Source organism: Diadema antillarum, unplaced genomic scaffold, assembly GCF_040938485.1.
Source record: "Diadema antillarum isolate AM-2024a unplaced genomic scaffold, OU_Dant_1.0 seq00000326_RagTag, whole genome shotgun sequence".
Taxonomy (NCBI): Eukaryota; Metazoa; Echinodermata; class Echinoidea; order Diadematoida; family Diadematidae; genus Diadema; species Diadema antillarum.
Genome location: NW_027271344.1, coordinates 94,058 through 120,187, shown reverse-complemented (window position 1 = coordinate 120,187; position 26,130 = coordinate 94,058). Strand labels below are relative to the sequence as shown.

Below are 26,130 nucleotides of genomic sequence, written 5' to 3'. Positions count from 1 at the left end.
TTCTTTTCGCTATCTCTCTCCTTTTTTTACTGTATGGCTTCATCGTTGTCATGGCAATACAGAAAAACCAAGCAGAATTCACACGGAGCGTCTTCATGGCAAAGCAGTCATGAAGCTTGGAGGAGGAGCTCAATGAAAAAAAAAAAAGAAGCAACTCCAAGAACTCCAAGAATAGCAGCCGCCAGAATTCATTTACTCCTTGTGTCATCTTCTGCCCCTATAAGATATGGCTCTAATCTCGTCACCGGCAGTGTGGATCATAGCTACCCTGTGTCGGTAACAAATTAGTGCTTTTCATCTCGGCTCGAATTTTACATCGCAGTCAGTTAGTTGAGATACACTTCGCCCGTGATGTCGCCTTCTCTGTCACTGCGCGTTGTCACAGATAACATTTCCTATTTTTGCCTAGCTGTCTGCAGAGTGTCTGAGATCTTGCTCACCTTGTGCCCTGAATGTCAGAAAGGCTTAGGTGAATATAGATTTATCTTGGAGCGTGGACACTGCAGAATGCACATGGAACGTTGATAGCTACCTCTTTCTCTCTCAATTAGGAATGGGGCCTACAAGCGAAACGAATGGTCAGGGGAATGACTCCAGGGGTGAAGACAGCTACCACTCATCGCTTTCAGCCAGTGGGGATATTTTTGCTGGTTTATATCTCCTTCTTGTCAGTAAGTATTCCCTCTGGATTATTCATTTTCTTTATGCATTGAGATTGGTTGTGAATGAAACCAAGTAATCGTAATCATTGCATAACTTATCATGTATGAGCTGATGGTCGACTGTTACAACTTCAAGCACCCACTGCTCATAACACATCGTGTCAACTTATCCTTTCTCAGTGTGTTTCGGAATTCACCTGTTTGACTGGTGGTTGTTTATCATTATCATTTAAGGACTCTTGAAGAGAGCTAATTTAGGTCTTCTGAGCTGAAAATTTGTACTTTTGCATGGGAATATCGCTTTTCACGGGTGCATTGTACGTGCGATTTGAAGAGTTCCTGATCTATAGCATAAATGAGATGAGAAACTATGCCATTCGTTGGTAAATTTTTAAGTGTTGAGCGCTAAGAAACATTTTTGCAATAAGCGCTAAGCAAATTATTCATGACGTTATTGTTATCATTACTATAATAATTATTGTTTCATTTCCTCAGAATCGATGTTATGATGCATGACGTTGCCATGCGTTTGTTTGGGAGAGGCAATGGCTACGTTATCTTGTTCATCGTTCTGTTTACATTCTTTACATTTCCTCTCCAATAATTTGATCATGAAGTTATGTAGTTGTATAGCACACGTGTTAAAAGAATTCTATACAGCATTACATGCACTCCGGGATGCGTTGAATTTGATCAATATTGCCCTGATCAATGTAATGTAACCTATATGCGTTGTCCAGCGCCAGAATGCATAATCCATTAGCGTACGAACATGACTGTAATACAGTGGATCGTAATATACATAGTTAACAGAATTGAGATATTGTACATGTATATGATAATCATGTATATATATTTGTTAGTTTTTTGTTTTTTGGGGGGTTTTAAGGGAAGATGTCCCTGGAACCACGACAGAAATGTATTTTTATATTCCCCTCTCCACACGTACTTTGAATTATTCAATAATGGTACATCTGATCATAAATAAGAAAAAATGAATGAATGAACAGCTATTATTGTGGTATCATGCAGCGACAATCAGGTATTCAATGACCATTGAGAAAATGAAATGAAGACAAATTCGAAGGATTCTTTCGTTTACAAAGTGTTACGTGTTCTTGCTTTGATAGGTTGAAACTCCAAGAGGCGGGAATTGATTTCCCCTGTGTCAGTTATCCATAGCACCTTGTGTATATAGTTTTCATATATTGGCTGTAATGAATAGTAATGGACTTGTGCTTGACTACTGAAGAAAACCCAGATTATATTCAAATGACATGTTCCAGAATTATTTTGAAGTAGTCTTGGTACGTCACAAATCAAGCTATCTATAGATGACGAACCGAATAGATGACAAACCAAATCACCGCATTCCTGACAAATACAGACACCCTCCAAAGAAGGGGACTTGAACCATTTTTGAAAATGTTTAACCAGGGACCACATTGCCCCTCTATTACATTATTGTGTGTTTGTGTGTGTGTGTGGGGGGGGGGGGGGGCACAGGAAAAGCCATTATCATATAGATTTGGACACACGTTTCTGTTTAGGTATGTTGTCATGGTAATTGGACAATAGACATTAGTACAATATCAATGAGAGCGAGCGAGCTCTGAAATTTGCACTTTCGCCTTAATTCATACTAGTAATAGCCCTACTGTGATCATTATCTGTCCATCAGCAATTGTAATATAGCAAGAGGGAGGGGAATGAAGGGAAGGCGGAAATGTTAACTACCTCGGCACCACCTACAGCATCTTCGTCATTTGAGCTAAAGACGTACTGCAGATTGTCATGACAACATGATATCATCATCAATATCTTCATGATGCGGTATAATGACCATTTTTTTCTTTCAGTTCAATGAAGGGATGGAATCCCTTGGAGATATTGGTTTGGTATACTAGTACTGCAATGCCCTAGCTGGTACTTTCTAACTGCTATAGTGTGGACAGCGTGATAGTTCTAAAGAACTTATTTTTGTAATAAAAAAGTGGTCATTTCATCCCCTTGTAACAGTGGAACTATTTTAAAAGAGTTTGGGTCCTTAATGAGGTCCTGAAATTTATACATTCATACAATTTTTTTTAATATCATGTAGTCATATATATATATATATATATATATATATATATATATATATATTTATATATGTATACACGCGTGTATGTTAAAGAGAGATAGAGATAGATGGAAAAGAGAGGCGTTGAATAGTTCCATTTGGAAAGACACCTTTTATCTCTTGTGATAATTTAGGACTTTTTAAGCAGTGTTAAGGGCCGCTTAAATATAATTATTGGAAAATAGAGGGCTCCGTTTTGCTTTATACCTGTCCTTGCACTAAAAAAAAGGGGGGGGGGAACAAACTCCATAGACCTAAAATGTGCCTCTTCATACCGATCAATACTTTTTAGGGTTTTTTTTTTTTTGTTGTTTGTATCTTTTTTTTTTCTTCTGCTTGGCGTATTCCCTAATTAGAGGTTAAAAAAAAGAGAAAAAGAATAAGCCAAGCAAGGAAAATCCCTTCATGAGATTTAACAAAAACGAAGGAAAGACGAAATTAACTAAGTATGGACATAGACACAAAATGAAAGAGCGCGTGTATCCAAGGAAAGAAAGACACTTTTGGGATTTTTTTTTTTGAGGGGGGGGGGGGGAAGAGTGCCCCGCCCTCCCTTCCGCTATATACCTTGCTGCAGAGCGTATGGGTATGGTCACTGTAGTAAGAGCGAAATGGTTACTATTACTATCTCTGACCGAAATTTCTTTGTTTTATTCCACGAGCAGTCATCATCTCTATCGTTGGAAACACAGCGGTGGTCGTCATTTCAGTGCGGAAACGATCCAAACTGAAGCCCCTGGACTTCCTTACCATCAATCTGGCAATCACCGACCTGGTCGTGGCTGTGACGGGCTACCCACTCGCCATGGTCTCCAGCTTCAAGCACGAAGTAAGTGCTGCTGCTTGAGGGGGGGGGGGGGGGAGGGGGTGTTCACGTTAAAGGGATGGTACAGTTACGATTGAGACGGCTTCGTGTTTCCAACGTGTTGTTGTTGTTTTTTTATATATCCAAGTGATGTTTTATTTGGGACTCATTATAGAACATTCTTGAAGCAATCACAGCTGAGAGATACATGACAAAGAATACAATGTCATTTTGTTCAGTTTCTTAATTATACATGCACATTTTTCTCTTGAGGCATCTTGTCTGTGTGGGTTTATAACGGAAAGGAATGTTAAAAGCTGACATAGCCGGAAGGTTGCCAACGACATGCAGAGTGCCGTTGGGTAAACGCATATACATAATCTAATTATTTGAAAACTATGCCATATCGACAGAGAGAGAGAAAAAAAATACAACATAAAAGTGCCATGGCGTAAACATTCAGTGAAAATATCTTCAGCTCGATTATACCGCTGAGTGGTTCCCATTTTCGGTTATGTATATTGATTTTTCCTTGTCTCTTTGCAATATAACACTCTTCACGATATGATTTTGATAACATAGCCTTAAAAGAGGACAAACAGGGAATAGTGTTGTTACTTCTGCTTGCATAAATACATCTTTTTCCTATAAGTAAGATATGGTTTACCAGTGTTTTGTTCATATCAATCTCTATAACTCCAATTAATACCGTCTTCACATCAAGGGATGGCAAATCTATAATCGTAAGAAAAGATGTTATTTCCCTCCAAAATGTTTGTGACACCTTACAGTTCCACATAATGTGTTCAATCGTTTCATTCTCAATACATCCATAATTATGAACACAAAGGGGAATAATTATACTAACTTCATTTTAAACAACTTATAGTTTAGTGGTAATATATTATTAAGTATCGCCAGGCAATGATGGTCTCACGAAGGAAGTCTATGTTCAGTTTTGGGACACCATTTCAGAACCTCTTTTTAGCTTCTTTGAATTATTCTTATGAGAATATGGAACTGTCGATTAGTCAGAAGCAAAGCGTTATTACGCTGATACTCAAAAGAATAAAGATCAAAGAGATTTACAAAATTATCGTCCAATTTCACTTCTAAGTGTAGATGCAAAAATATGTTCTAAGGCACTGGCTGCGAGGGTTAAACGAGTGTTAGATGAAATAATTCATTCAGATCAGCAGGCATTCATCAAAGGAAGGGAAATCCATACGTAATGTGCATGATATGTTTCATTTTCTGCGTACTGAACACAAAGATGGTTTCATTGTATCGATTGACTTTCACAAGGCATTCGATTTTATCGACCATGAGTTTATGTACCATGCATTACTTGTAGACGCTTTTGGATTTGGTCCGTCTTTCATTAGATGGACAAAAACTTTACATTCAAATATTGAAGGATGTGTACTAAATAATGGGACATCAACTGGCTATTTCCAGATAACACGTGGTGTCAGACAAGGTGATCCCTTGTCCCCTTATTTCTTTATCATTGTAATAGAGACATTAGCAACCCGTTTGCGCTCCTCACAAGATCTAGCCGGCATCACCATTAACGACAAAGAGTTCAGATTGTCACTTTATGCTGATGATTTCTGTTCGTTTTGTCGCGATACCTCATCTATCAACAGTTAATTTAAAATTCTTGATCAATTCCGTAAATGCTCCAGTTTAAAATGTAACCAAGAAAAGACAGAGATTTTGATCGTTAAGCAAACAAGATCAGTTGAAAAAGATGAGATAAAAAATATGTTAAAATATGAAGTTCGTATTGTGGACACGATAAAAATCTTGGGAACTTATGTTGGTTATAATGCAGAGCGATTTCAAAATGATAAAATGGCCGAACTGATGTCTGGATTGAGAAAATTGTTGAGTTTATGGAAAATTAGAAAACTTTCACTGTTCGGAAAAATTGTTATTCTTAAAACCTTTGGAATTTCAAAATTTATTCATTTTTTTTTGCATCTATTATCATTCCCTAGAAAATAGTAAAGGAGATTGAAAGAGTGTTTTATGACTTTTTGTGGAATGGCCCAGATCGAATTAAACGTAGTGTGATGATACAAGAATTGATCATGGGCGGTCTGAAGATGTTAGATGTACAATCTTTTATCGATGCACAACAGTTGACTTGGATAAATAGGATGAAACCAGAAAATTCACAAGTATGGTTTCAAGTCCTTAAATATTACTTAGATGAATACCCAGATTTTACTCCTCTCTTTTGAAGAAATGGCTGTCAATGTCCATACCAATGGAAAATCAAGCTTTCAGATCACAGATAATTTGGAATAATACCGATATTAAGATTGAAAAAAAAGATGATTTTTTTTTTACAGAAGAATGTGGCACAAGGGTATCTGTCTGCTACATGAAATTATAACCCCTGAAGGTTATCTTAAAGATTTTCGTGTTTTACAAGTGGAGTTTGGTATTTATAGTAATGATTATCTGAGGTTACAAGGTATTTGGTCGGCTGTTAAAAAGAACACAGAAATACAGGTTTTATCAGTCGGTGCAGAATTTCACCAAGACGTAAAAGATATTGTCGTTCTTCCGGAACGCTTACGTCTGAGTGCCCGATTAAAGAGCAGACATTTTTATGATTTATTAGTGGAATTTAAATATGAAACGCCTGTTAGTACTTTTATAATGCAGTCTAATTTTGATATGACAGAGCAGGATTTTAGGTAAAGCACGTAAACTTATAGTGCAAGCGTCAATTCATGCAAGAAGCAAAGAATTTCAGTTCAAGATACTTAATAAGCAACGTGTTGTTGTTGTTTTGTTTTTACAATGACAACTTTGAGATAATGAGAAACATCTCATGAAATACGAAAGAGCATAATGATTCTAAAAGAAATGCAACGTTTATTTGATGAAAATTAGTGTTGAAAACGACTGAGTTATCCAAAACCAAGCGATCTTAATAGTAGATGAGACCTACCTTTCACTAGGATCGTTATGTTTAACTTTGTTTTTGGATAGCTCAGCCATTTGAAAACCGATTTTTCATCAAATAAACTTTTAATTCCTCTTTGAATTGTATGTTCCGTTAGATTTCATGAAGTGTTTTCTGAGTATCTCGCAAAAAGTTAAAAGCTGAATCCTCACCTCAACAAATACTATAGAATCCCCTTTAGTAATAATTGCTATGTCGGTAATTTCTGTGATTTTCTTTTTTTAGCAGGCTCAATTGACAAATATTATTTTGTTGATTCACTCTTAAAACATCCGAGTCAGAACTGACCCGGAACTGGGTCTATTGGGGTCACACACCGTTCCAAGTCAGAAATGACAAGGAATGGGGTCAGATTTGACCCATTCAGAGTCATGAATTGGGTCAGGGTGACCCCATTCGGGGTCTTCATGACCAAATTCCAATTCATTTTTGACCCAGAGCGGTGTGTGACCCCAACGGACCCAGTTCTGGGTCAGTTCTGACTCGGATGTTTTAAGAGTGTTCTATCCAGTAGATTATCATCTACCGAAGATCTAAAGATGTAACTAACGCAGGTGATGTCTGTGCTGAAAGTAAGAAACTTTAAAGGAATCAAACACGCTGACTAGTTTTTGAAGTTTGGGCTATAAAAACCATGCATTTACTTATTGCTTAGTCTGCAAACGGTCGATGTGTTATGTTCAAATAAAGTGTAAAGAACTTTCTAATTTACTGCTCAAATTATTTGAAAATCTATTCGCTAAACGCAGCGACTAAGAGGGATGAGGATGTGGGAGAGGACCGCCTTCATCTCATAATAATACGGGAGCTTTTGTATTTTTGAAATTGAGATTTAATGATGTGGTGCACATAACTTTGAATAGAATATTTGGAAAATTTTCAAGCAAAAAAAAAAGATAATATACGATGTTTATTTAAGTTGCAAAAACAAAAATAAACAAACTAGATTGTTCCATTGTTTCACAAACAGATCCTACTCGAGTGTGTGTGTGGGGGGGGGGGGGGACGCCCCTTTAGTTACGTGCCTATATGTAAATCTAAAAAGATATAGAATTATCGTGACGTTAACTCATATTGCTAATCCACTCATACCGCAGTTTATAGGTGTATCGCGTCGACTGTGGTTCTGTCGTCATGTCTCCCCACAATACACTGAACAGACATCAGTGTGTGTGTGTGTGTGTGTTCTTTTAACCTTCCATCTCTCGTCCTTATCACTCTACCAATAATATTCAGACGTGCAGTAGTTTGCAGATACGATGTACCAGTCAGTGATGAGTGGATTCCATTGTGAATTTCTTTTCGCACAGTTTTCAGAGTTTTAGCAATGAAATCTCTGGCAGGGCGTCTATGCTTTCTCGTTGCAGATCATCTTTACTAATTTAATGGATCTTCCTTTGAGCAGTATGAAAAAAAAAAGGCAAGGATGATAATTATGAGCACACACCGTGGATTCATGGTCATAAATTCTGAAAGGGGAGTGGACTAAATGAAAACGTCAGCAGGCCTTGTGACAAATTAATGACGCTTTTGAACAAGGAGATTTGCGGTTTACCATGTTTACGTTGATAAGCTTCACTGGAGCGATTTGTTGCCCAGGTGCCATGGCTGACGATGCTATTGTTGCAGCCACCAGCAAGCACGTTGCGAAGATATTCGTCAAGATATCGCTAACTGACTATCGCAAGCATTATATTGATGCTTTCTCTTTTTTTTTCTATAGAATTAAACAAAAAAGACGCGGTTGAATCATTTGGCCGAGAAGGCCAGTGATAGCAATGTATGTCATTAGAATGACGATTTGAAAATTGTACTTATCGTCACCGACATCTTGCTGCCTATCGAATCAACCCGTATAAGGTCAGAGCTAGGGAAAATCCTTTGATGTTAAAGATGGCTTGATATTGGCTACAATGACATTTCTTAGTAGTGTCTCCTTAGGTGTTGTCAAATGCCAAAAATAATATGACCTTTGAGGGTACAATTCAATTGACAAATATTTTCGTCATTTATGTAAAATACGTGCAAGTTTAAAGTTCAAAGTCAAAGACCACAGTCATTACTTTTGATAAATTTCCAGCCATAACTGCCAGAACTGTCAGTGCGCAGAAAGTTTCAAAACCGGTAGGTAACTCATATATTCTTTGGTTGAATTTCAATCAATTAATCAATAAATCTGGCGCTTATTGCATGCACCAAGATAATATTAAGTATGATATACTAGTACGCGGCGGTGAGTTCACATAAGAAGATAAAATGAATCTCAACACATTTAGAAGAATAAATGTATATAAGGCTCCCAACATCGCATTGATTTTATTTCATCCCAGTCACCTTTATGTCTTCCAGAAACATACAGTCTATGTAATCATTTTGCAGCCAAAACTAATGAAGAGCTATACATGGTCATAACTGACTCATGAGCTAAAGGTCATGTTGCACTTCCATATTCCATGATTTGCTCGTAATTGCCTGAAAATCTAGATTTGCTCACGATTATTTCAAAAGTCTGGACAGAGTGACTGTCGTCATTTCTTCTTACCATCACATGTTTTGATACTCGAATTTTATTGAGCTTGTCCAAAGAAACATCCATGATAATGACAATAACGAAAACGTGTAACTTTTTTTCTTTTTCTAACCGCTTACAGTGGTACTTTGGAGATGCTGGTTGTATGTGGTACGGCTTTGCGGGCTTCCTCTTTGGCGTCGTAAGCATGGGAACACTGTCAACCATTGCCATCTTCCGTTACATCAAACTATGCCGCGAAAACGTCGGTAAATGTATTTTAGTTATAAGCCACTAATTGGCAGCTATCGCGAACTCTCTGTTTCCCAGAGCGGTTGGTTTCAACACCGCTGTAGAGACGGAGGGGGTAAAACAAAACAAAACTAAACAGAAATGATATAATATAATATGATATGATATGATATGATATGATTATATATATATATATATATATATCGTTGCTGGGGTGACAAGACTTTGCATGTGAATTTTTTGTGAAAATGGCTTTTTTGGATTAATGGTCAGATGATTATTTAAGATATGTCCTGTCCAAATCCTACCTGTCTTACCCAAAAAATGAAGTTACAAAGGCATGTCGAAGGAAAATCTATCCCATTATATTGATGTAGTGCTTTCAAATTGGCTGCCATGTTTTTTAGCTCTCCTGAACAATTGACGTTTTGTAGATATGATGTCTTGTCGCCCCAGCGACGATATACTCACGTAATCATCAGTATTTATCAGAAGAACGAAAAAAAAATAAAATAAAAGAAGACGATGACTGAAACAAAAAGATGCATGAATAGATACCGTAGCCAGGTTCTGATTGTCAAGAAAGGTCATTTGATTAATTGTTGTGACACTGGAGATGATATATCTTAGGTTCTATTTCCAGAGTGACAAGAAACACCTCAATAGGAATGTGTGCAAGCGAATAGGTAGTGCATAAATTGATAATACAATGTTTCTTTACAATTTTTATTTGGAATACTTGCATTTTCTCTTATTCTAGTTTGATTTTGGAATTATCAACCTTCTCCCTGAACATTATCTTTAAAGTTTCGATTATTTCAATTTTCAGTGACGTAGTCTTATGCTCAGGGTATTCATTCTCGTTTATAGCACCTATAAGTTTGTATTATGACGACTTAAACTGAGTTAGAATTTCAGTGGCGGATCCAGAGGGGGGCGCAAGCGGCGCACGCCCCCCCCTTTATTTTTTGTTAAAAACAAAAGGAATAAAAGAAAAAAATGAAATGAAACCTGGAAGTGGCAACAGAAACATTAGTTGCGCACCCCCCTTTACAAAATTCCTGGGTCCGCCCCTGAATTTCAATGTACTTTATCGATGTCGGACTCATATTCTATGCTAATATTCTACTTTGTACAGACCAATATAATTCTCGCAAGTGCGTTCTCCGTGCCGTACTGGCAATATGGGTCATTGCCATCATCATCACTACCCCACCGTTGATGGGTTGGAGTAGGTAGGCGCATCAAGAAGTAAATGACTCCTTTGTGTATCATTTTGTCAACTCTGGATACATGAATTTGTGTTTTCTTTAACGTTTTGTTTGTTTTGGTTGTTTTACGTTGCATTTTACGAGTATTAAATATTAATTGTTGTGTTACAACGCTTTGTGAAGAAGTGAAGAAAAGACGTATAGTATAGTACCGTTGTGTTATGTGCGTTTTTGTTTGTTTGTTTGTTTGTTTGTTTTTCTTTTTCTTCAAAGAAGAAATAGTCCTAGTGGTCAGGCAATAAAAACGAAATTGGTGCTGCACCATTTTGACAAGGACTTGAATTTTGTAATATCATTTACTTTATGAGAATTCAATCTTTCCGGCAATAACTCTACTAAAGATTCAAAACGTTTTTAAACAGTCAACATGTTCAATTAGGCAATCAAAGCGTCATGGTAATGAATTTTCAGCATACAATCAGCTTTTCTAATATCAAATTTAATGCATGGACGACTGGCATGTAAGCACGTGAAACAAAAGTCAATCCTGTGCAGAAATTTGTGCAAAAGCGTAAATCAGAGCTGTATCATGTGAAACTGTTTAAAACTGTACCATCATCACTTTCACATAGTTTGTCTAAAGTATCTGAATTTTCATGATTTCATGACCTGAGGGGATGTCTTCTGATGAGAAACGTTAAAAAATCAACTGGACATATGAAGCATCATGACGAACCCATTTCGTCACCTTATCTCGTCAGACTTTACCTTTGGGCAAAAACTTGTACAGACGATTTGGGCCCGTCGTTATTCCGTTCTGCAACAGGCCTAATACCCCTTGCTGAGATTTATGATAACATCAAATTGGTACATACCCTTCAATAAAAAAAAGAACAAAATGGCAGGCTATTTTATACGTCATAGGCCAATGAGTCGTGGTAAGGTATTAGGTTTGACATGAATATAGCAGTGCTCCATACAATAAGAAGAAAATCAGAGAATCAGTTGCTTAGACACACAGCTCCATTAACACAGCCTTTTCTACATTATTTATTTTATCAAATAAAGTGAAATTCATGTACACAGGAGTCATGATACTCATTGATATTCCTTTGTGGCTGTGTCAACATTTCATAATGTTATGGTAATTTAAGGTAATTTGAAAGACTCAAAGGTGTATCACTCAAAATGTTAATCTTTCGCGTTTTTAGATACGTCTTGGAACCGTACAAAGTTTCGTGCACCGTAGATTTTGCTGATACCAGCGCCGCTGGCCTTGCTTACACGTATGTCATCGTAATCCTCGCGTTTGCCTTACCTTTCGGCATCATCGTTGTCTGCTACGCCGCCATCGCTCGGAGGATGATCGCTCATAATAGGCGCATCAATGTCAGGAACAACATCGTGTTGGAAGTGCGTCTTATAAAGGTAGGAACAAGCTACCAACATACAAACAGTTTCAAGGAAAAGTTACTTCTCTTATATTTCAATGGACTTTTTTGCCTTGTGAATCATCAGAGTACTAGTGACTGACTTTTTATCCCAAAGAAATACAATTAAGTCAAAAGTAAGGAAATCATGGCAGAACATGCAGGGTCCAGATGAACATTAAACTTTGTTTTTGTTGTTGCTGTTGTATCAGATACAGATACTTTGTAATCATAATTACTCTGTAATCATAATAGTGCTAATAATGATAATAATGATAATAATAATAATAATGATAATAATACTATATTGCGATGTATCGCTACTGTTAGTTTTTCCTATTATTGTTTTCTCTGTACAAATTTACATGCATTGTTTCTGTCGCTCAAGAAAGTGAGATTTATGTATATATATATTACTTTATTGTGGAAAAACGAATAAATTTGAACTTGAACTTGAACTTGAATGATAATCTGAATGTTTTTATTTCTTTTGGCCAACAGACAGCATGTGCCATCACCGTAGCGTTCATCTTAACGTGGACACCTTACACTATAATCGCTTTGTGGGCAAGTTTTGAACAAGTCCAAAGTATTCCTGACAGCTTTGTCATTATTCCGGCCTTCTTTGCCAAAACGTCGTCCATTTACAGTCCGATCATATACTACATTTTCAACAAAAATTTTAGAAATGAAGTTTCTTCCTTCCTTTGCTGCTGTGCTTGTCAATGCTACACCGTCACCATAAATCTTGAACTCAACAGCCACGCTCAAAGACGTCTTCTTATTGTAGAGTCGCTCAGAAAGAGACGAGGCCTCACACAAGCCAGGCCGCAAATAACTTGGACGAAGCCCTTTCCGTGGAAATTCAGTATTAATGGTGATCTCGAATGGCGGCGTCGACGCCAGCAAACGAATCCGGTCACCACACGACCTCACACAAGGGTCGAGAACATCAACATCGCCTTCAACCAGCGCAGAGAGCGCGTCGACATGAATATAACCACAGACGACATTGGCTGTGATGGGGTGGACTCGATGCGACCAGAGAACCTCGCTAGGGTAGGTTTGGAAAATCTCGATGAAATATCTCCAGATATCATCACCAGTGGGCGGCCAGATGTGACGCAAACGAAGCCCCAGTGCGTTGCTGGATGCAGCATTGGACATACCTCCCACGGAGGTGACATTCTAAGAGGAGCGACTTCGTCCCGGTCTCGCTTGTCGGTTACTTCTGCTAAGGAGTTATCACTTGCTTCTGCAATTCATCTTCCAGGCACGGCAGATCACAGAAGGACCATTCAGGGGATCGCTGATCTACACGTTGAGGCCTTGAATCCGAGCACGGCGTCTGGCAGTGTCCGCATCATCCTTGTTGAACCAAATATTGGACGCGACCTATCGTCAGATTCGGAAGCTTGAAAATGTAGCGTTTGTTGCACACACTTTTTGTTTTTGTCTGTTTGATGGATTGGGTGGTTTTCTTTTCTCCCTCTCTCTTTCTCTCCAGGTACAAGCAACTGGATATAAAGTGTTCAGGGAGGGAAATATAAGACGCAAATCAATATAAGTACTGCCAAATCCATAACAACATTATTCCTATATGGGAAACTATAGGCATCATTGCGTTACTTTATTCAAACGTCAAGCAGAGAGAAAGTGATACAAGGCCCCATTTCGTTAAAAAAGAAAATGCTTTATGACAGCAACTCTTGCCGGAGGAGCAAATGTCATGGAAACGAAAATAATCATGCTTACTGATTGACTGTTGCTGAGGAAAATTGCTATTCTAGAAATGAGTTGCTGTCATAACATCTTTCATGCATGTGGCCCAGGAGAATCCCATTAATAAACAGAGCTTGATCTGGATGAGACCCATCTTATACAATTTTCATTTACGTTGCTAAACAATGTATTATAAACAACTGAAGGTGAAACTACAAATTGTGGGACAATGATATCTTGTTTACGTTTGTGTGGAGGTAGATGTTAGGGTATGTAGTTACGATTACGTGTATGTTCCGATGAATTTATGTGATAATGTACCAGGTATATGTTTGTGCAAGTGTGACAGCGAGATATTATTCTAAGTTCTGGATGTGTTTGTCTTCGATGTATGAGAAAGTTTGTGCCTGTATGGATATGAAAGTTTGCAAAAATTGCATTTTTACAAGCAATTATTGTATATAAAGGACAAAGCGGACTACGATGTCTCAAATCACATAACATTTCATGCTATTGAACACGTAGTTGAGGAGTGACCAAAACCTGTAAAATCTATTGCATCAGGAGACTCGTTTTGCTTTGTTAATATTTCGGTAAGTATTTCAGTTGCGCGTCAAAAGAGAAAGAAAGAAGTAAAGCCTACAATATTCGAGTTGATCTTGTTTGTTGTTCCAGACGTGGAATTTGTAATGGTTGATTAAGTTCTGGGCTAAACTAGTTTTGGGTTCACAAGGTAAAATTTAAACGAACGGCGAGTTGCGTATGAGTGGGTATTCATGTTTAAGTGAATAGGAAGAAGCAAGGAGGTTGTGTACTTGTACATGATTATGAATGTTTGTAGAAAATCTTAGCGCTTTCAGGCGTTTAAGAAATGAACAAGGGGCACTGTGTATGATGAATATGAAGAATTAGTAATAATGCGAATAACATTTTTTCAGTGTTATCAGCAGCTTCAGTTTTAGTAGTAGGCCTACTATAGTTTCTTAGCACAATATTTTGGACATAACCAAAAGACGACAAAAAAAAGGGGGGGGGGTTTGGAATGTCGTTAAGCAGGTAATCAGTCTGTGAATACACTCCGATATAACTGCTTTGGTTTTGTTGCTAAGATTCAGAAAGCCAAAACGAACTCGAGGAGCGCTTGACAGCCGTCGAAACCAAATGAAAACAAAATTAAAAGTTTGATCCAATTCGGGAGGGAGACAGCTATTAGAGCAGTCTAGTACTAATCGAAAAGCCGGCAAGTCAAAGTGATTCTGCCTCCATCGTGTAATGGAACTGTGCTGAGGGACGCTATAAAACGCTCGTAGTTTTCTTTGCTAGGGGTTGGGATGAAGATCAGACTGCTGCTTATTATGTGCCAAGCGTAACAGGAAAGGTATTGACAATTCTGGCTACTAGCTACTCCGGTACAGAAAAGAAGTGAATTTCCGGAATTGGTAGCAGCACTTATCCAGTACGCTGTTTTGAAGCGTTCATCATTCTGAATTGAGTCGAGTGCCATTTAGGTATAACTGACGTGATTTGCGGGAAAGACAGAGCGTCTCGTAACAAAGACATAGGCCTACCCTGACGCAAGTGCCACAATTCACAAGTCGTTGATATGCGACCAGTTGACATGAGATCAACGCCATCATTGATGAATACACTGTACACGCGATGCGTTTGCGTCTTCCAGTCACATAGACATCCCGGATCACCCCGGACCAACCCGGATCTGATCCGGAGTGATCCGGGGAGAGATCAGTGTTGACGCCTTGGATATCCGGGGACATCTGGGAGGCCAGTACTGCAACTTTTGGATGTCAAAAACATCCGGCGTCATTAGGGGATTTCCGTGTTGGCAGAGCAATCCGGGGTAGTCCGTGTGGCTGCCGTGTAAATGCCGGGAAGGTCCGTGTTGAGTGGAACGACCGTGTAGGTGCCAGGAGTATCCTTGGCAGTCCATCACTTTTTTTCACATCAAGATCACACGGACCCACTCGACTTCCCTTTAAATTGGGATAGAATTTCAACATCATCTCACTTCTCTCTGCTGCCACAGGCGCTGAATCACCATAGACGACGACATGAGATTGAAGCTGCTGAGCTGCCAACTTGAACTGCAAAGAATCAAATTGAGAACAGTATTCTGATTGTAAAAGCCAAACTTGCTGAAAGAAGGAAACGAAAAGGTAGAGTTATTGGTTATACACCAGTCAAAAGAGTGCGAAAGAAGAGACTAATGTGGGTTCGTCAATGGCTCGCCAGAAGACCAGACCTGGGACAATATGCAAGGCTGATGAAAGAATTGGAGAACGAAGATTCAAGGAGTTTCCGTAATTTCCAACGAATGGACTGCCGTGTTGGTCCGTGTTGCTGCCGTCTTGGTCCGTGTAGACGCCGTGCTTGGATGCATGGACCGTGTAGATGCCGGCTTTGTCCGGCATGGTCCGTGTTAGCGCCGTGTAGATGCCGTATAGATGCCGTGTTAGTCCGGCCTCATCCGTGTAGCTGCCGTTTTGATGCCGTGTGTACAGTCATAAATGCTCGTCGGTGCTTCATTGGGGCAAATCTATCCCGGATCTCCCCGAATCATCGCACGCATTATCCGGGGATTGCCGTGTAGATCCTTGAGCATCGGTGTTTATATGTGACTGGGGATATAGGGGATTACCCAAAGTCATGCCATTTCTGTTAATGCCCCAGTCACATATAAACACGGATGCTCAAGGATCTACACGGTGATCCGGGGAGGTCCGGGGAGGTCCGGGGAGATCCGGGGAGACCCGGGATAGTTTCGATCTCGATGGAGTGTCGACGAGCGTTGGTATAACTGAACACACGGCAGCTCCATGGATAAGGCCGGAAGAGCGCGGCGTCTACACAGACAAACACGGCATCTACACGGATCAACACGGCAGCTTCACGGCAGCCACACGGACCACCCCGGATTGCTCTGCCAACACGGCAATTCCCGGATGACGCCAGATGTTTTTGGCCTCCAAAAGTTGCCGTGTTGGCCTCCCAGATGTCCCCAGATCTACACGGACATACACGGATGTCCATGGATGTCCAAGGCGTCGACAAGGATCTCTCCCCGGATCAGATCCGGGGTGGTCCGGGGTGATCCGGGATGTTTATGTGACTGGGGCATTACAACGTGGCGATCTTGCATAGGAATCCACTCCAACTTCTGTTTCCGCCGAGACACAGGAAAACGACCAGTAGTCACCCTCGCATAGCAGACATTTGGGAATGCTCTAAATCACGTTACGATCTTGTCACTGGGAAGAGGGCCAGAAGGGTTTATCCTCAGGGGTGAAGTGAAGGAGAAGCGTGTAGGCCTAGCTTCCTCGTCGCCACTGGGTCTGGTGTGACCTTAAGTCAGACCAGGGTCCCATTTCATCAAAAATGATAGGATAGCAACTCTTGCTGGAATGGCAACTTCCCATAGCAACAGCCAATCAGGAAGCTGGATTCTTGTCATTAATATGACAATTGGCATTTCAGCATCAAGAGTTGCTTTTATATCAACTTTTTATCAAATAGGGCCCAGATGTCCTGGGAAGAATCAAGAAAAAGCACCTATTCCAAGGCATTACCTCGTATTGATTTTGTATTTGATACATTGTCAGGTTCGTGCTATCATAGTATTGACTTGTGAAATAACATGCAGGTACCTATAGTCTAGAAGACGGGTCTATATAGGAGTTTCTGTCTATAGGGATCTACGGGGATTCCCCAAATTTCAATAAAGTTTGACTGTTCTGGCTCCCAAGCTGTGTGAGTCAAGATAGAAAATAGACATTAAAAAAAAATAAGGTTGAAGGTGTGTCTGTGTCTGTGTGCATGAGGGGAGGGGGTTGATAGGCGCCACAGTTTTTTTTTTGACTTACTTGGGTCACGGAATATTAATTTCCGTTAAATGTGGGGGTTTTCTATTCAAAGAGATGGAGCTCATTGCAATGCAAATGAAGTCAAGGAAAAGGTAACGGACATAAAGTTTGTAAATGCGTTTTGTTGTTTGTCTCATATATATTTCATGACCTCTGATGCCACAGAGAAAGACTAAACTTTATGTGGGTAAATTTTGCAGAACTTCTGATAGATGCGACACGCCGAGCTGAGGGCCCGTAGAGCTCTTCTATTAGTCCATGGGCCAAGACCCGAAAAATGGGTTGTTGGTACCATCTGAGGTGGCACAACCTTTTTGGTGTCAGTTTGTTTGTCGGGCATAGATATGCTTATCAAGCTATGATAGCATTTCCAAATGAGTAGCTTAGTCATAATAAATGAATTTTTAACCAATTTGGTCTCGTTTTTATATCCCTGTACTTCTGAATCGAAACTAAACCGCTATACAAAGAAGAGCACTGCCTTCTGTAAGTCCACAGGTGTTCTGTTGTAAACGCGGTGCGCTTAGTCTTTATTCAAGGCAGCGAAGGGAATATCCAAAGGGTTATGATGTCCACAGCTGTCACGCGGTGCGCCTAGTCTTTATTTAGACCAATGTACCGTTATCATATCTAAAGTTCCTCATAAAAGGGATTATCTATACTGTTTTTATACTAACCTATCAACAAATACATCAGTTTTAAACAAAAATCACTTTGTTCATTTACAATATCATTCATTATAATGTATCGTAGTGTACCGGTACATTGTTTTTGCATTATCTTATATTGTTGGAGGGAAATAAAGCGACATTGGCGTGGTATCAGCGTTTTCACCGTAGCGTTTTCGCCGGAAAATGATAAATAATTGAAAGATACGGTAAAATTCACGAAGAATTGCTTTTGTTGTTGTTGTTGTTTTTAGATAAAAGGATATACACTGTATCATACGCTTTTGATATTCCCTTCGCCGTCTAGAATAAAGACTAAGCGCTGTGGACATCATAACCTTTGGATATTCCCTTCGCTGCCTTGAATAAAGACTAAGCGCACCGCGTTTACAATAGAACACCTGTGAACATACCATAGAGCTGCATTTTACAGCTCTATGGAACATACAGAAGACAGCGCTCTTCTTTGTGTAGCGGTTAGTTTCGATTCAGAAGTATAGGGATATAACAACGAGACCAAATTGGTTAAAAATTCATTTACGATGACTAAGCTACCCATTTGGAAATGCTATCATAGCTTGATAAGCATATCTATGCCCGACAAACAAAATGACACCAAAAAGGTTGTGCCACCTCAGATGGTACCAATATCTGGCCTGGCCCATGGACTATAATCCCTCTCTCCCGCGCTCTCTCTCCCTTTCTCTCCCTCTCCCTCTCCATCTCTTCCGGAGTAGACAGAATAAAGACGTGTATGGCGTATCCCCTATAAACCGTGCTAAATCCTATTGAGCTTCCATAGCTATTAAGGCTCTGCTAACGACTTGGCTGTCTTTAATGACTATGATGAAGATGGGTAGAGAAACTTCGTTTCGATCTTTAGTTTCGCGTATTCCTGTTCCTGAAAATCAACGCATCCAACTTCAGACTTATTTCAAGAATGATAATGAAATCCTGATGTGCAGAATCCTCCCGATGCGTATATGTTGACAATAAATATAGGTTTTCTCGGCCAATATCGCACTTTTGTCAGTCCAATTCCTAATTGCTGCATTCAATTTAGCAAAATTTAGCGTAGATGACATGTTCGGTAGTTCAATTTTATGATCTCTTCATTCAAATTAATTTTGGAGCATTCAAATTACCTTTAGCCTCATTCTAATTAACACTTTTTCAATTGAAATTCGTAAAACAAGCACCATTTCGTTATTCGTTCATTCAATTTAGAATGATATAGTCACGTGATCACGGACATGCCGCACTCGTTCATTCAAATTCATTTTTGGGCATCCAATTTAACATCTTTTGCAGTCAATTTAGCACGCATGTTTATGCTTTGGTTCTTTCTTTATTTTTTGTCAACATAGATATTGTTTTGCAAGCGTCATTACATTTCATATTTTTGTACTTATTTTAGAGATTTTGGCAACAGTTTTTTTTTCAATGTGCTTAGTGATTAGTGATTCTTCCAGTCCGAAGATATAGTGCATCATGTGGCCACAACTTATCTGGCCGTTGAGTGCTTTATTCCGAGTGTGTCGGCCAGTTCTAGAAAGTCAAGGTTATGATCATCAAATGTTTCTATAATTCTTTTTCTGTCTTCTTGAGAAATACGTCTGTATCTAACTTGTGCTGTCATGACTGTAAGAAGATGAAGTTAATCTGTAGTATTGGTACATGTAGGCCTAAAATGACATGTATGAAAGAAAATGGGCGTTACAGAACAACAAACTCAAGTTATAATATGGTAAAGAATATAATACTTTTACTGCTTAACAGTGCGTGGATGAAACAAAAAGTCACACGGAAATACACGTTTAGATTTTATCACTTTTTCAAAAAAAGAAATAACATGACGTTAATTTGAATGAACATGTTAGGAATTTGACTGCCCATACGCGAAATTGAATGACTGAAATACCCCTTTCGGCCAGTGTTGGCGAATTTGAATGACTGAAGAGCACGTGCCAATTTGAATGCTCGTTTTACGAATTCGAATGGCACATGTGCGAATTTCTTTGATCGAAATGCTAAATTGAACGACCAACTTGCAATTTTGAATGACAGAATATGCAGTGACGAGGATTTTCGCTAAATTGAATGAACCTTTTATCAAATGGACTGACAAAAGTGCGAAATTGGCCGGGAAAACCTATACTGAACAATGTCACAAAAAATTGCGGCGTTTTATATAGCATGAGAGAATGAGTAAAGTTAAAGTTCGAATAAGGATTGTATCATGAACACTGAGTCAACCGTAATGAAGTGTTACCTGATCGCCCCAAGTGACTTTGTTTGCCAATTTAGTGCGATTTAGTGCAATTTAGTGCGAATTATAAAAGCCAACTCCCTCTCTGTCTGTCTCTCCTCTCTCTGTATATTTACATACATTTTAGAGTAAACCCATCAGAATGAAATAAATGTAGTGATATCATTAATACCAAGGGACCACCGATTTGAATGTGTTTGTGTGTTGGGGGGGGGGAGAGGGAGGGGAGGGCGGAACATATGAAACGTCATGGCGTTCGTTGTGAAATTATCATTTTTATTTATTTTTTTTGAGGGGGGAGGACGATTTTCACTTTAAGAGCCGGAAGTGTGTGGTGTGTGTGTGGGGGGGGGGGGGGGGGGGGGGGTAACACCCTCCGTACCGCAGTCTCTAAGTACAAAATCCAAATAATAAGATCGACAGATCAAAATAGATGTAATACATAATTCCATAACTTTTATAAAAATAAGTCAATTCAAAGATGCGATATTGATAAATTGCTTTCTACAACATATCTAATTCTCCGAAGCCCCGAAAGCTGTTCGAGAAATATCATGCATGATGGAGGGTTTGACCGTAGAACAATTTCACTGTCATGACCATGATCTATACGTCGCGACAAGCCATGTTACAAGACATAACTTTATCATGTCTGTCTATCTTCACCATCTCCCCCCCCCCCCCATCTCTCAGTATCTGTTTTGATACTGAGTTTGTCAAATTAGGCCATCACTAAGGTATTTCCCCCAACGTCTTATCTTGTATTCCATGCATCTCAATTATTACGAGATTGACGCAATAATACATTCGTATTCATTATGGAAATAACGGTTGATAAGGTCATCAGGTAGATCAGTTCACAAATTGCCCTCACATGACACTGTTTCCAGTTGAACGAGGTTAAGCAGGAAAATTGGGTTGTTCTGACATGGAAATGAATAGAAATTGATAACATGAGTTATGGTGATGGCTGATAGATCATGACTTATCAATTTGGATTTTATGCCTTAACAATGATTGATTTTGGTGTGTAGCCTCTTCATGCAATGTCGGCATGGCCAACGACTAATTCTGTCGCAAAGAAATGACAGCTATAACGTTTGTCCATTTTAGTGACGATATCCTACTGAACGACAGTATTTTTGTTCTTTACGGTTGGAAATCCGTATAATATGAACGACATTATTTTTGTGTTTTACGGTTGGCTTGATTCACTTCCTTATGCTCATCATCGTAAACCTGGAATTTTTTCCCTGAAGATGATAGGACTGGTGGGTGTCTATTCTCATGTTTGCGAATGTGTTTTTATCCGGTATGAGAGCTGGTTCCTTCCTTTAAGCTGGTTTGGGGCTATTCGGACTGTTTCCCAGTTTCCTCTTAGAACTGCGACACAAAGATTGCATTGCCATTGATAACAATCAAGTTATTTTTGTACATGTATCCGCGAAGCAAAGTCAGCATGGTAACTGACGCAAGAAATCAAAGGGGAAAATATGTATGAATTATTCATGGTGTTGACGTACGAAGAGGCCACATCTTTTGACAACGTCTCCACCGTCCGTACACTGATTTTGAGCAGATACGCATTCATGATATGCTGAGTCGCTGTGGTTACTCGATTGCTTTATGTGTAGACCAAGTTGGAACAGCACATTCACGCCTTCATAATGATTGTCATTCACTTTAACCATGTATTCTTCTAAACGTTGCTCGTAATGACACCTATCGCCCCAACAATGTCAGTCTCCAAGAAAATAATATCAGGTTGATGTCCCAGTCTGTGGAATGTAGCGAAGGCAATGTGATGTATGTGAACAAGCAATGTTGTCCTCCTTCATGTAAGCTATTTATAGTTATTGTCAATCTGGCGTTTGCCCACCACCTTCAAAAGCAACTGTATTATTGGATATAAATGAGTACATTAATGAAGATAATGTGACAGGATGTTTGCTTTTTAGATCTCAAACGTGCTTTTGTTTTATTCTCACACATCATTTGTTATTATAGGCCTATACTGGATGAATTATTAAGGTTCGATTTCATGATGTTCTCTCGAATTAGTTAAAAAATAATTTTTTGGTTGCCAACAGTGTGTATCTTTCAACAGGAAATACTGTAAGAATTCAAAAATATCGAAATGATATTCCACAAAGGTCAATATTGGGATCCCTGCTTTATCTAATATTCATAGATTATATATATGTTCATATGTAAATGGTACAAAATTATGTTTTTGTATGTTGATGATGCTGTCATTTCAATTTTTGTAAAGACAGACATATAAGATATTGTTTCTACTGTATTGCGAACGGAGTTTACGAAGATACGTGGGTGGACTTACGATTAAGAAGTGAATTCAAAAAGTTAGTTGTACTGTGTTAACTGTAAATTATAAAAATAAAACGACAGACTAGGCTCATGGGTTCTAAAGTTCTGAATTGGAGATTATGTTTTCAAAGAGCAAGCACGTTGGAAAGGTATACGAAGGTTTCTAAAATGAGTAGGTACATAAGACAGTTAAAGAACAATGTTCCACAAAATATTTTGTCTATGTTTATAACGCATCAATCGTGCTACATAATGAGTACAGTTTTTAATCTATATAGTGTAGAATGATATAGAGTGCGGTATTAAGAAACTATACAAAAACTACAAAATATATTATCATGTCTGCCGAAAGAAAGTGCTGATTTATCAATATCCAGAATATTCTTCTAACTCAATCGGCAAAAGGGGACAATATCTGAAGAATTTCATCATGCTTAAATTAATAAAAAAATAGTATAGTATTACGTTTTTTCTTTAAAGAAAAATAATTGTGTGTGCGTGTGTGTGTTTCGTAATGTCACACCCAGCAGACTATCATAAGAATCATTGCACTATCAGGGGTCAAAGCTCTTGGAAAAAACAACAACATCATACTAAGCAATTAAAGGGATGGTACAGTACTGGTGGAGATGAGGATTGGGCTTTTCACTTTTTGCGAGATATCAAGAAAACACTTGTGAAATAGTGCAGAGCATGCCATATTAAGAGGAATTCAAAGTTTATTTGATGAAAATTGGTTTTGGAATGGCTGAGCTATCAAAATTTTTTAAACAAAGCAATCGTATAGCAGAATGGGGTTCCCACTTTTATTAGGATTGCTCTGTTTTGGGTACCTCATTAATTTCAAAACCAATTTTCATTAAAAAAAATGTTGATTTCCACTTGGATTTACATGCTCTTTCATATTTCATGAGAGGTCTCTCATTACCTCAACCAAGAATGTTAAAAATCTTGGCCCCATTTCATAAAAAGTTGATATGATAGCAACTCTTGGTGGAATGACAATTTTCATAGTAACAACAAGAATCCAGCTTCCTGATTGGCTGTTGCTATCGGAAGTTGTTATTCCAGCAAGAGTTGCCATCCTAACATCTTTTTTGAAATGGGGCCCTGGAGTTAGGTCTCAACCAAAACTAGACAATCCTTTTAACATATTTTGCGGTGTCTAAATAGAAGAGTAGAAATCTATATCTCAATTTCTAAATTCAAATATCTTTTAAAGCTTAGTGCAATATCATTTCTGTGTTACTGTATTATTGGTACTTCATAAAATTTGTTGTCGCTTTTGTACGCACTACTTGCATTTTCTCTTATTCATAATTGTTCTTGATGTATTTCTTATTCAATGTATAACCTTGATACATCTTGCTTATTTTTGTTATTTGTTATATTATGTGCAATATTGCTTTACTTGTAATTGTGTGAATTTGAATGTATGTATTTGTGTATTTTTTCCTTTTTGGTTCAGGGCCCCTTTGGTAGAGCAGTTTTTTTGGTTTGTTTTTGTTTTGTTTTTGTTTTTTTTTTTCTTTTTACTGAATGGGCTACCCTGTTGAAATAAAATGAAGATGAAAATAAATGAATGTCTCCGTTCATGGTACAATAAGGAAGCTCTGCGTTAAAAACGTGTAAGTCAAAGTGATGCGTATAAATCAAGGTGATACCTAATCCCCCACTTTTATGACTATGAAATCTTTTCTTATGATGCGAAGCTCTTGTAGATAATACCCTTGTGACTTTCTGAATGGTAAGTAGCGTAAAGTATCAGTATTAATCGATGACAAAATTAAATTTATGATATTTGCATACCTATGCATATTCAATATCATGTAGGCCCTACATGATATAAACATATGCAGCTATAAACCCTTTATGTACTGTATATACCTTTAAATTGCACCTTTCGGAGACAATGTATAAAAAGATTGTTATTAAGTATTGTTGTCACCAGTAAACTACGGATTGAATGGGATACAGCATAGTTGAAAACCATAGGAGGACACAATGTTGTCTGCGTATGGTCTAGTGTCTCCTATGACATTGCATTAATTTCATCCCTATTGTCTCCCACAAGGTGCCATCCAAGCTGCATAAATAAATATATATATATATATATATATATATATATATATATATGTAATACTATGGATTCTAACATAACATTAGAAATATGTTCTTTACGCTACTTTCTAAATATATGTATGTATATACATATATATATGTATATAGTTTGTATGTCTGTTTTTATTTGTGTTTGTTTTTGTTTTTTGCTGGTGCTATTTTTTGATATCAACCAAATTTGAAACGAAATTGTGCAATTATTGAAGCTTTGTTGCATACCAAAATTGTTGTATTACAGTTTAAGTGATTGCAAATTCATCTTAGCACACACAGGCAAAGAATTTTCCCCCGTCTTATGTGGATCGCTTTGATCAATCTTTTTTTTCAGCATATTTACAAAACTCATCCCTGATCGTGTCGATGTAAAAGACGAAAAAGATGCTGTTGATATTATTCAAGAAATCCATATTACCTAATGAAAAGCTGCATAATGAGATTACTACATCGAGGCTGCTATATATAGGTTTGAAACGATCATATCCAATGATATGGAGCGGAACGATTGACGATTAAGGAAGGAATAAAACCTCTATTTCCTGCACAGCTTAAGACTAGTGATGGGGTCGAAATCGTGCATATCTGAATACAAGAGCTTGAAAAGGTCAACACAAAGTAACGTGTACACCATCAACATCTCAACGTCATTCTACAGAACAGGAGTAGATGATCTTTTGCAGTTTGTAATCATTAGCAATCTTTATATCTGCCACGCGACGGCTAAGACAACACCTCTTCCCTGCATGGTTGGACAATGGAAACGGCTGTCTCGTGCGTGTGCAAAACATTTTTTTCCCCTGAATAGCATAGTCTTTGTCGCCGATCCAAAGCTCGATATTGACACTTTCATGCCGGAGCGATGTGTAATTACGCACCGCAAACATAAATTACAAATGTAACATTGTGCTTGGATAGATGAATGATCGTAATTCGTTGTTAAACTTCTTAAAATATTCAAACATCCTATATCACCGGTCATGGTGGCAATAAATGCATAGGCAGTTAGACATGTTCATGTGCATAGTTCAACTTTAGCAACATGTACGCCTTTGATACATATGAGGTTCCATCATTCATTCAGATAAGACGTATATAGATGTTTCAGTTCCATTTGCCCATGGAAATCGTACGTGGAAATGACAACACGTGTATCTGACAACAACATAAAAATTA

The 26,130-nt window shown here is 38.3% G+C and overlaps 1 protein-coding gene across 1 annotated transcript; it reads left to right on the top strand.

Annotated features, from left to right (window-relative positions):
- Positions 1-553: 553 nt before the first annotated feature.
- LOC139730672 (opsin-5-like) lies at positions 554-13,393 on the top strand. The gene is made up of 6 exons (XM_071641530.1): positions 554-671; positions 3,450-3,613; positions 9,224-9,350; positions 10,472-10,568; positions 11,756-11,972; positions 12,476-13,393. Exons 1-6 carry the CDS (start codon positions 554-556, stop codon positions 13,391-13,393), a joined length of 1,641 nt encoding a protein of 546 aa, XP_071497631.1.
- Positions 13,394-26,130: the final 12,737 nt, after the last annotated feature.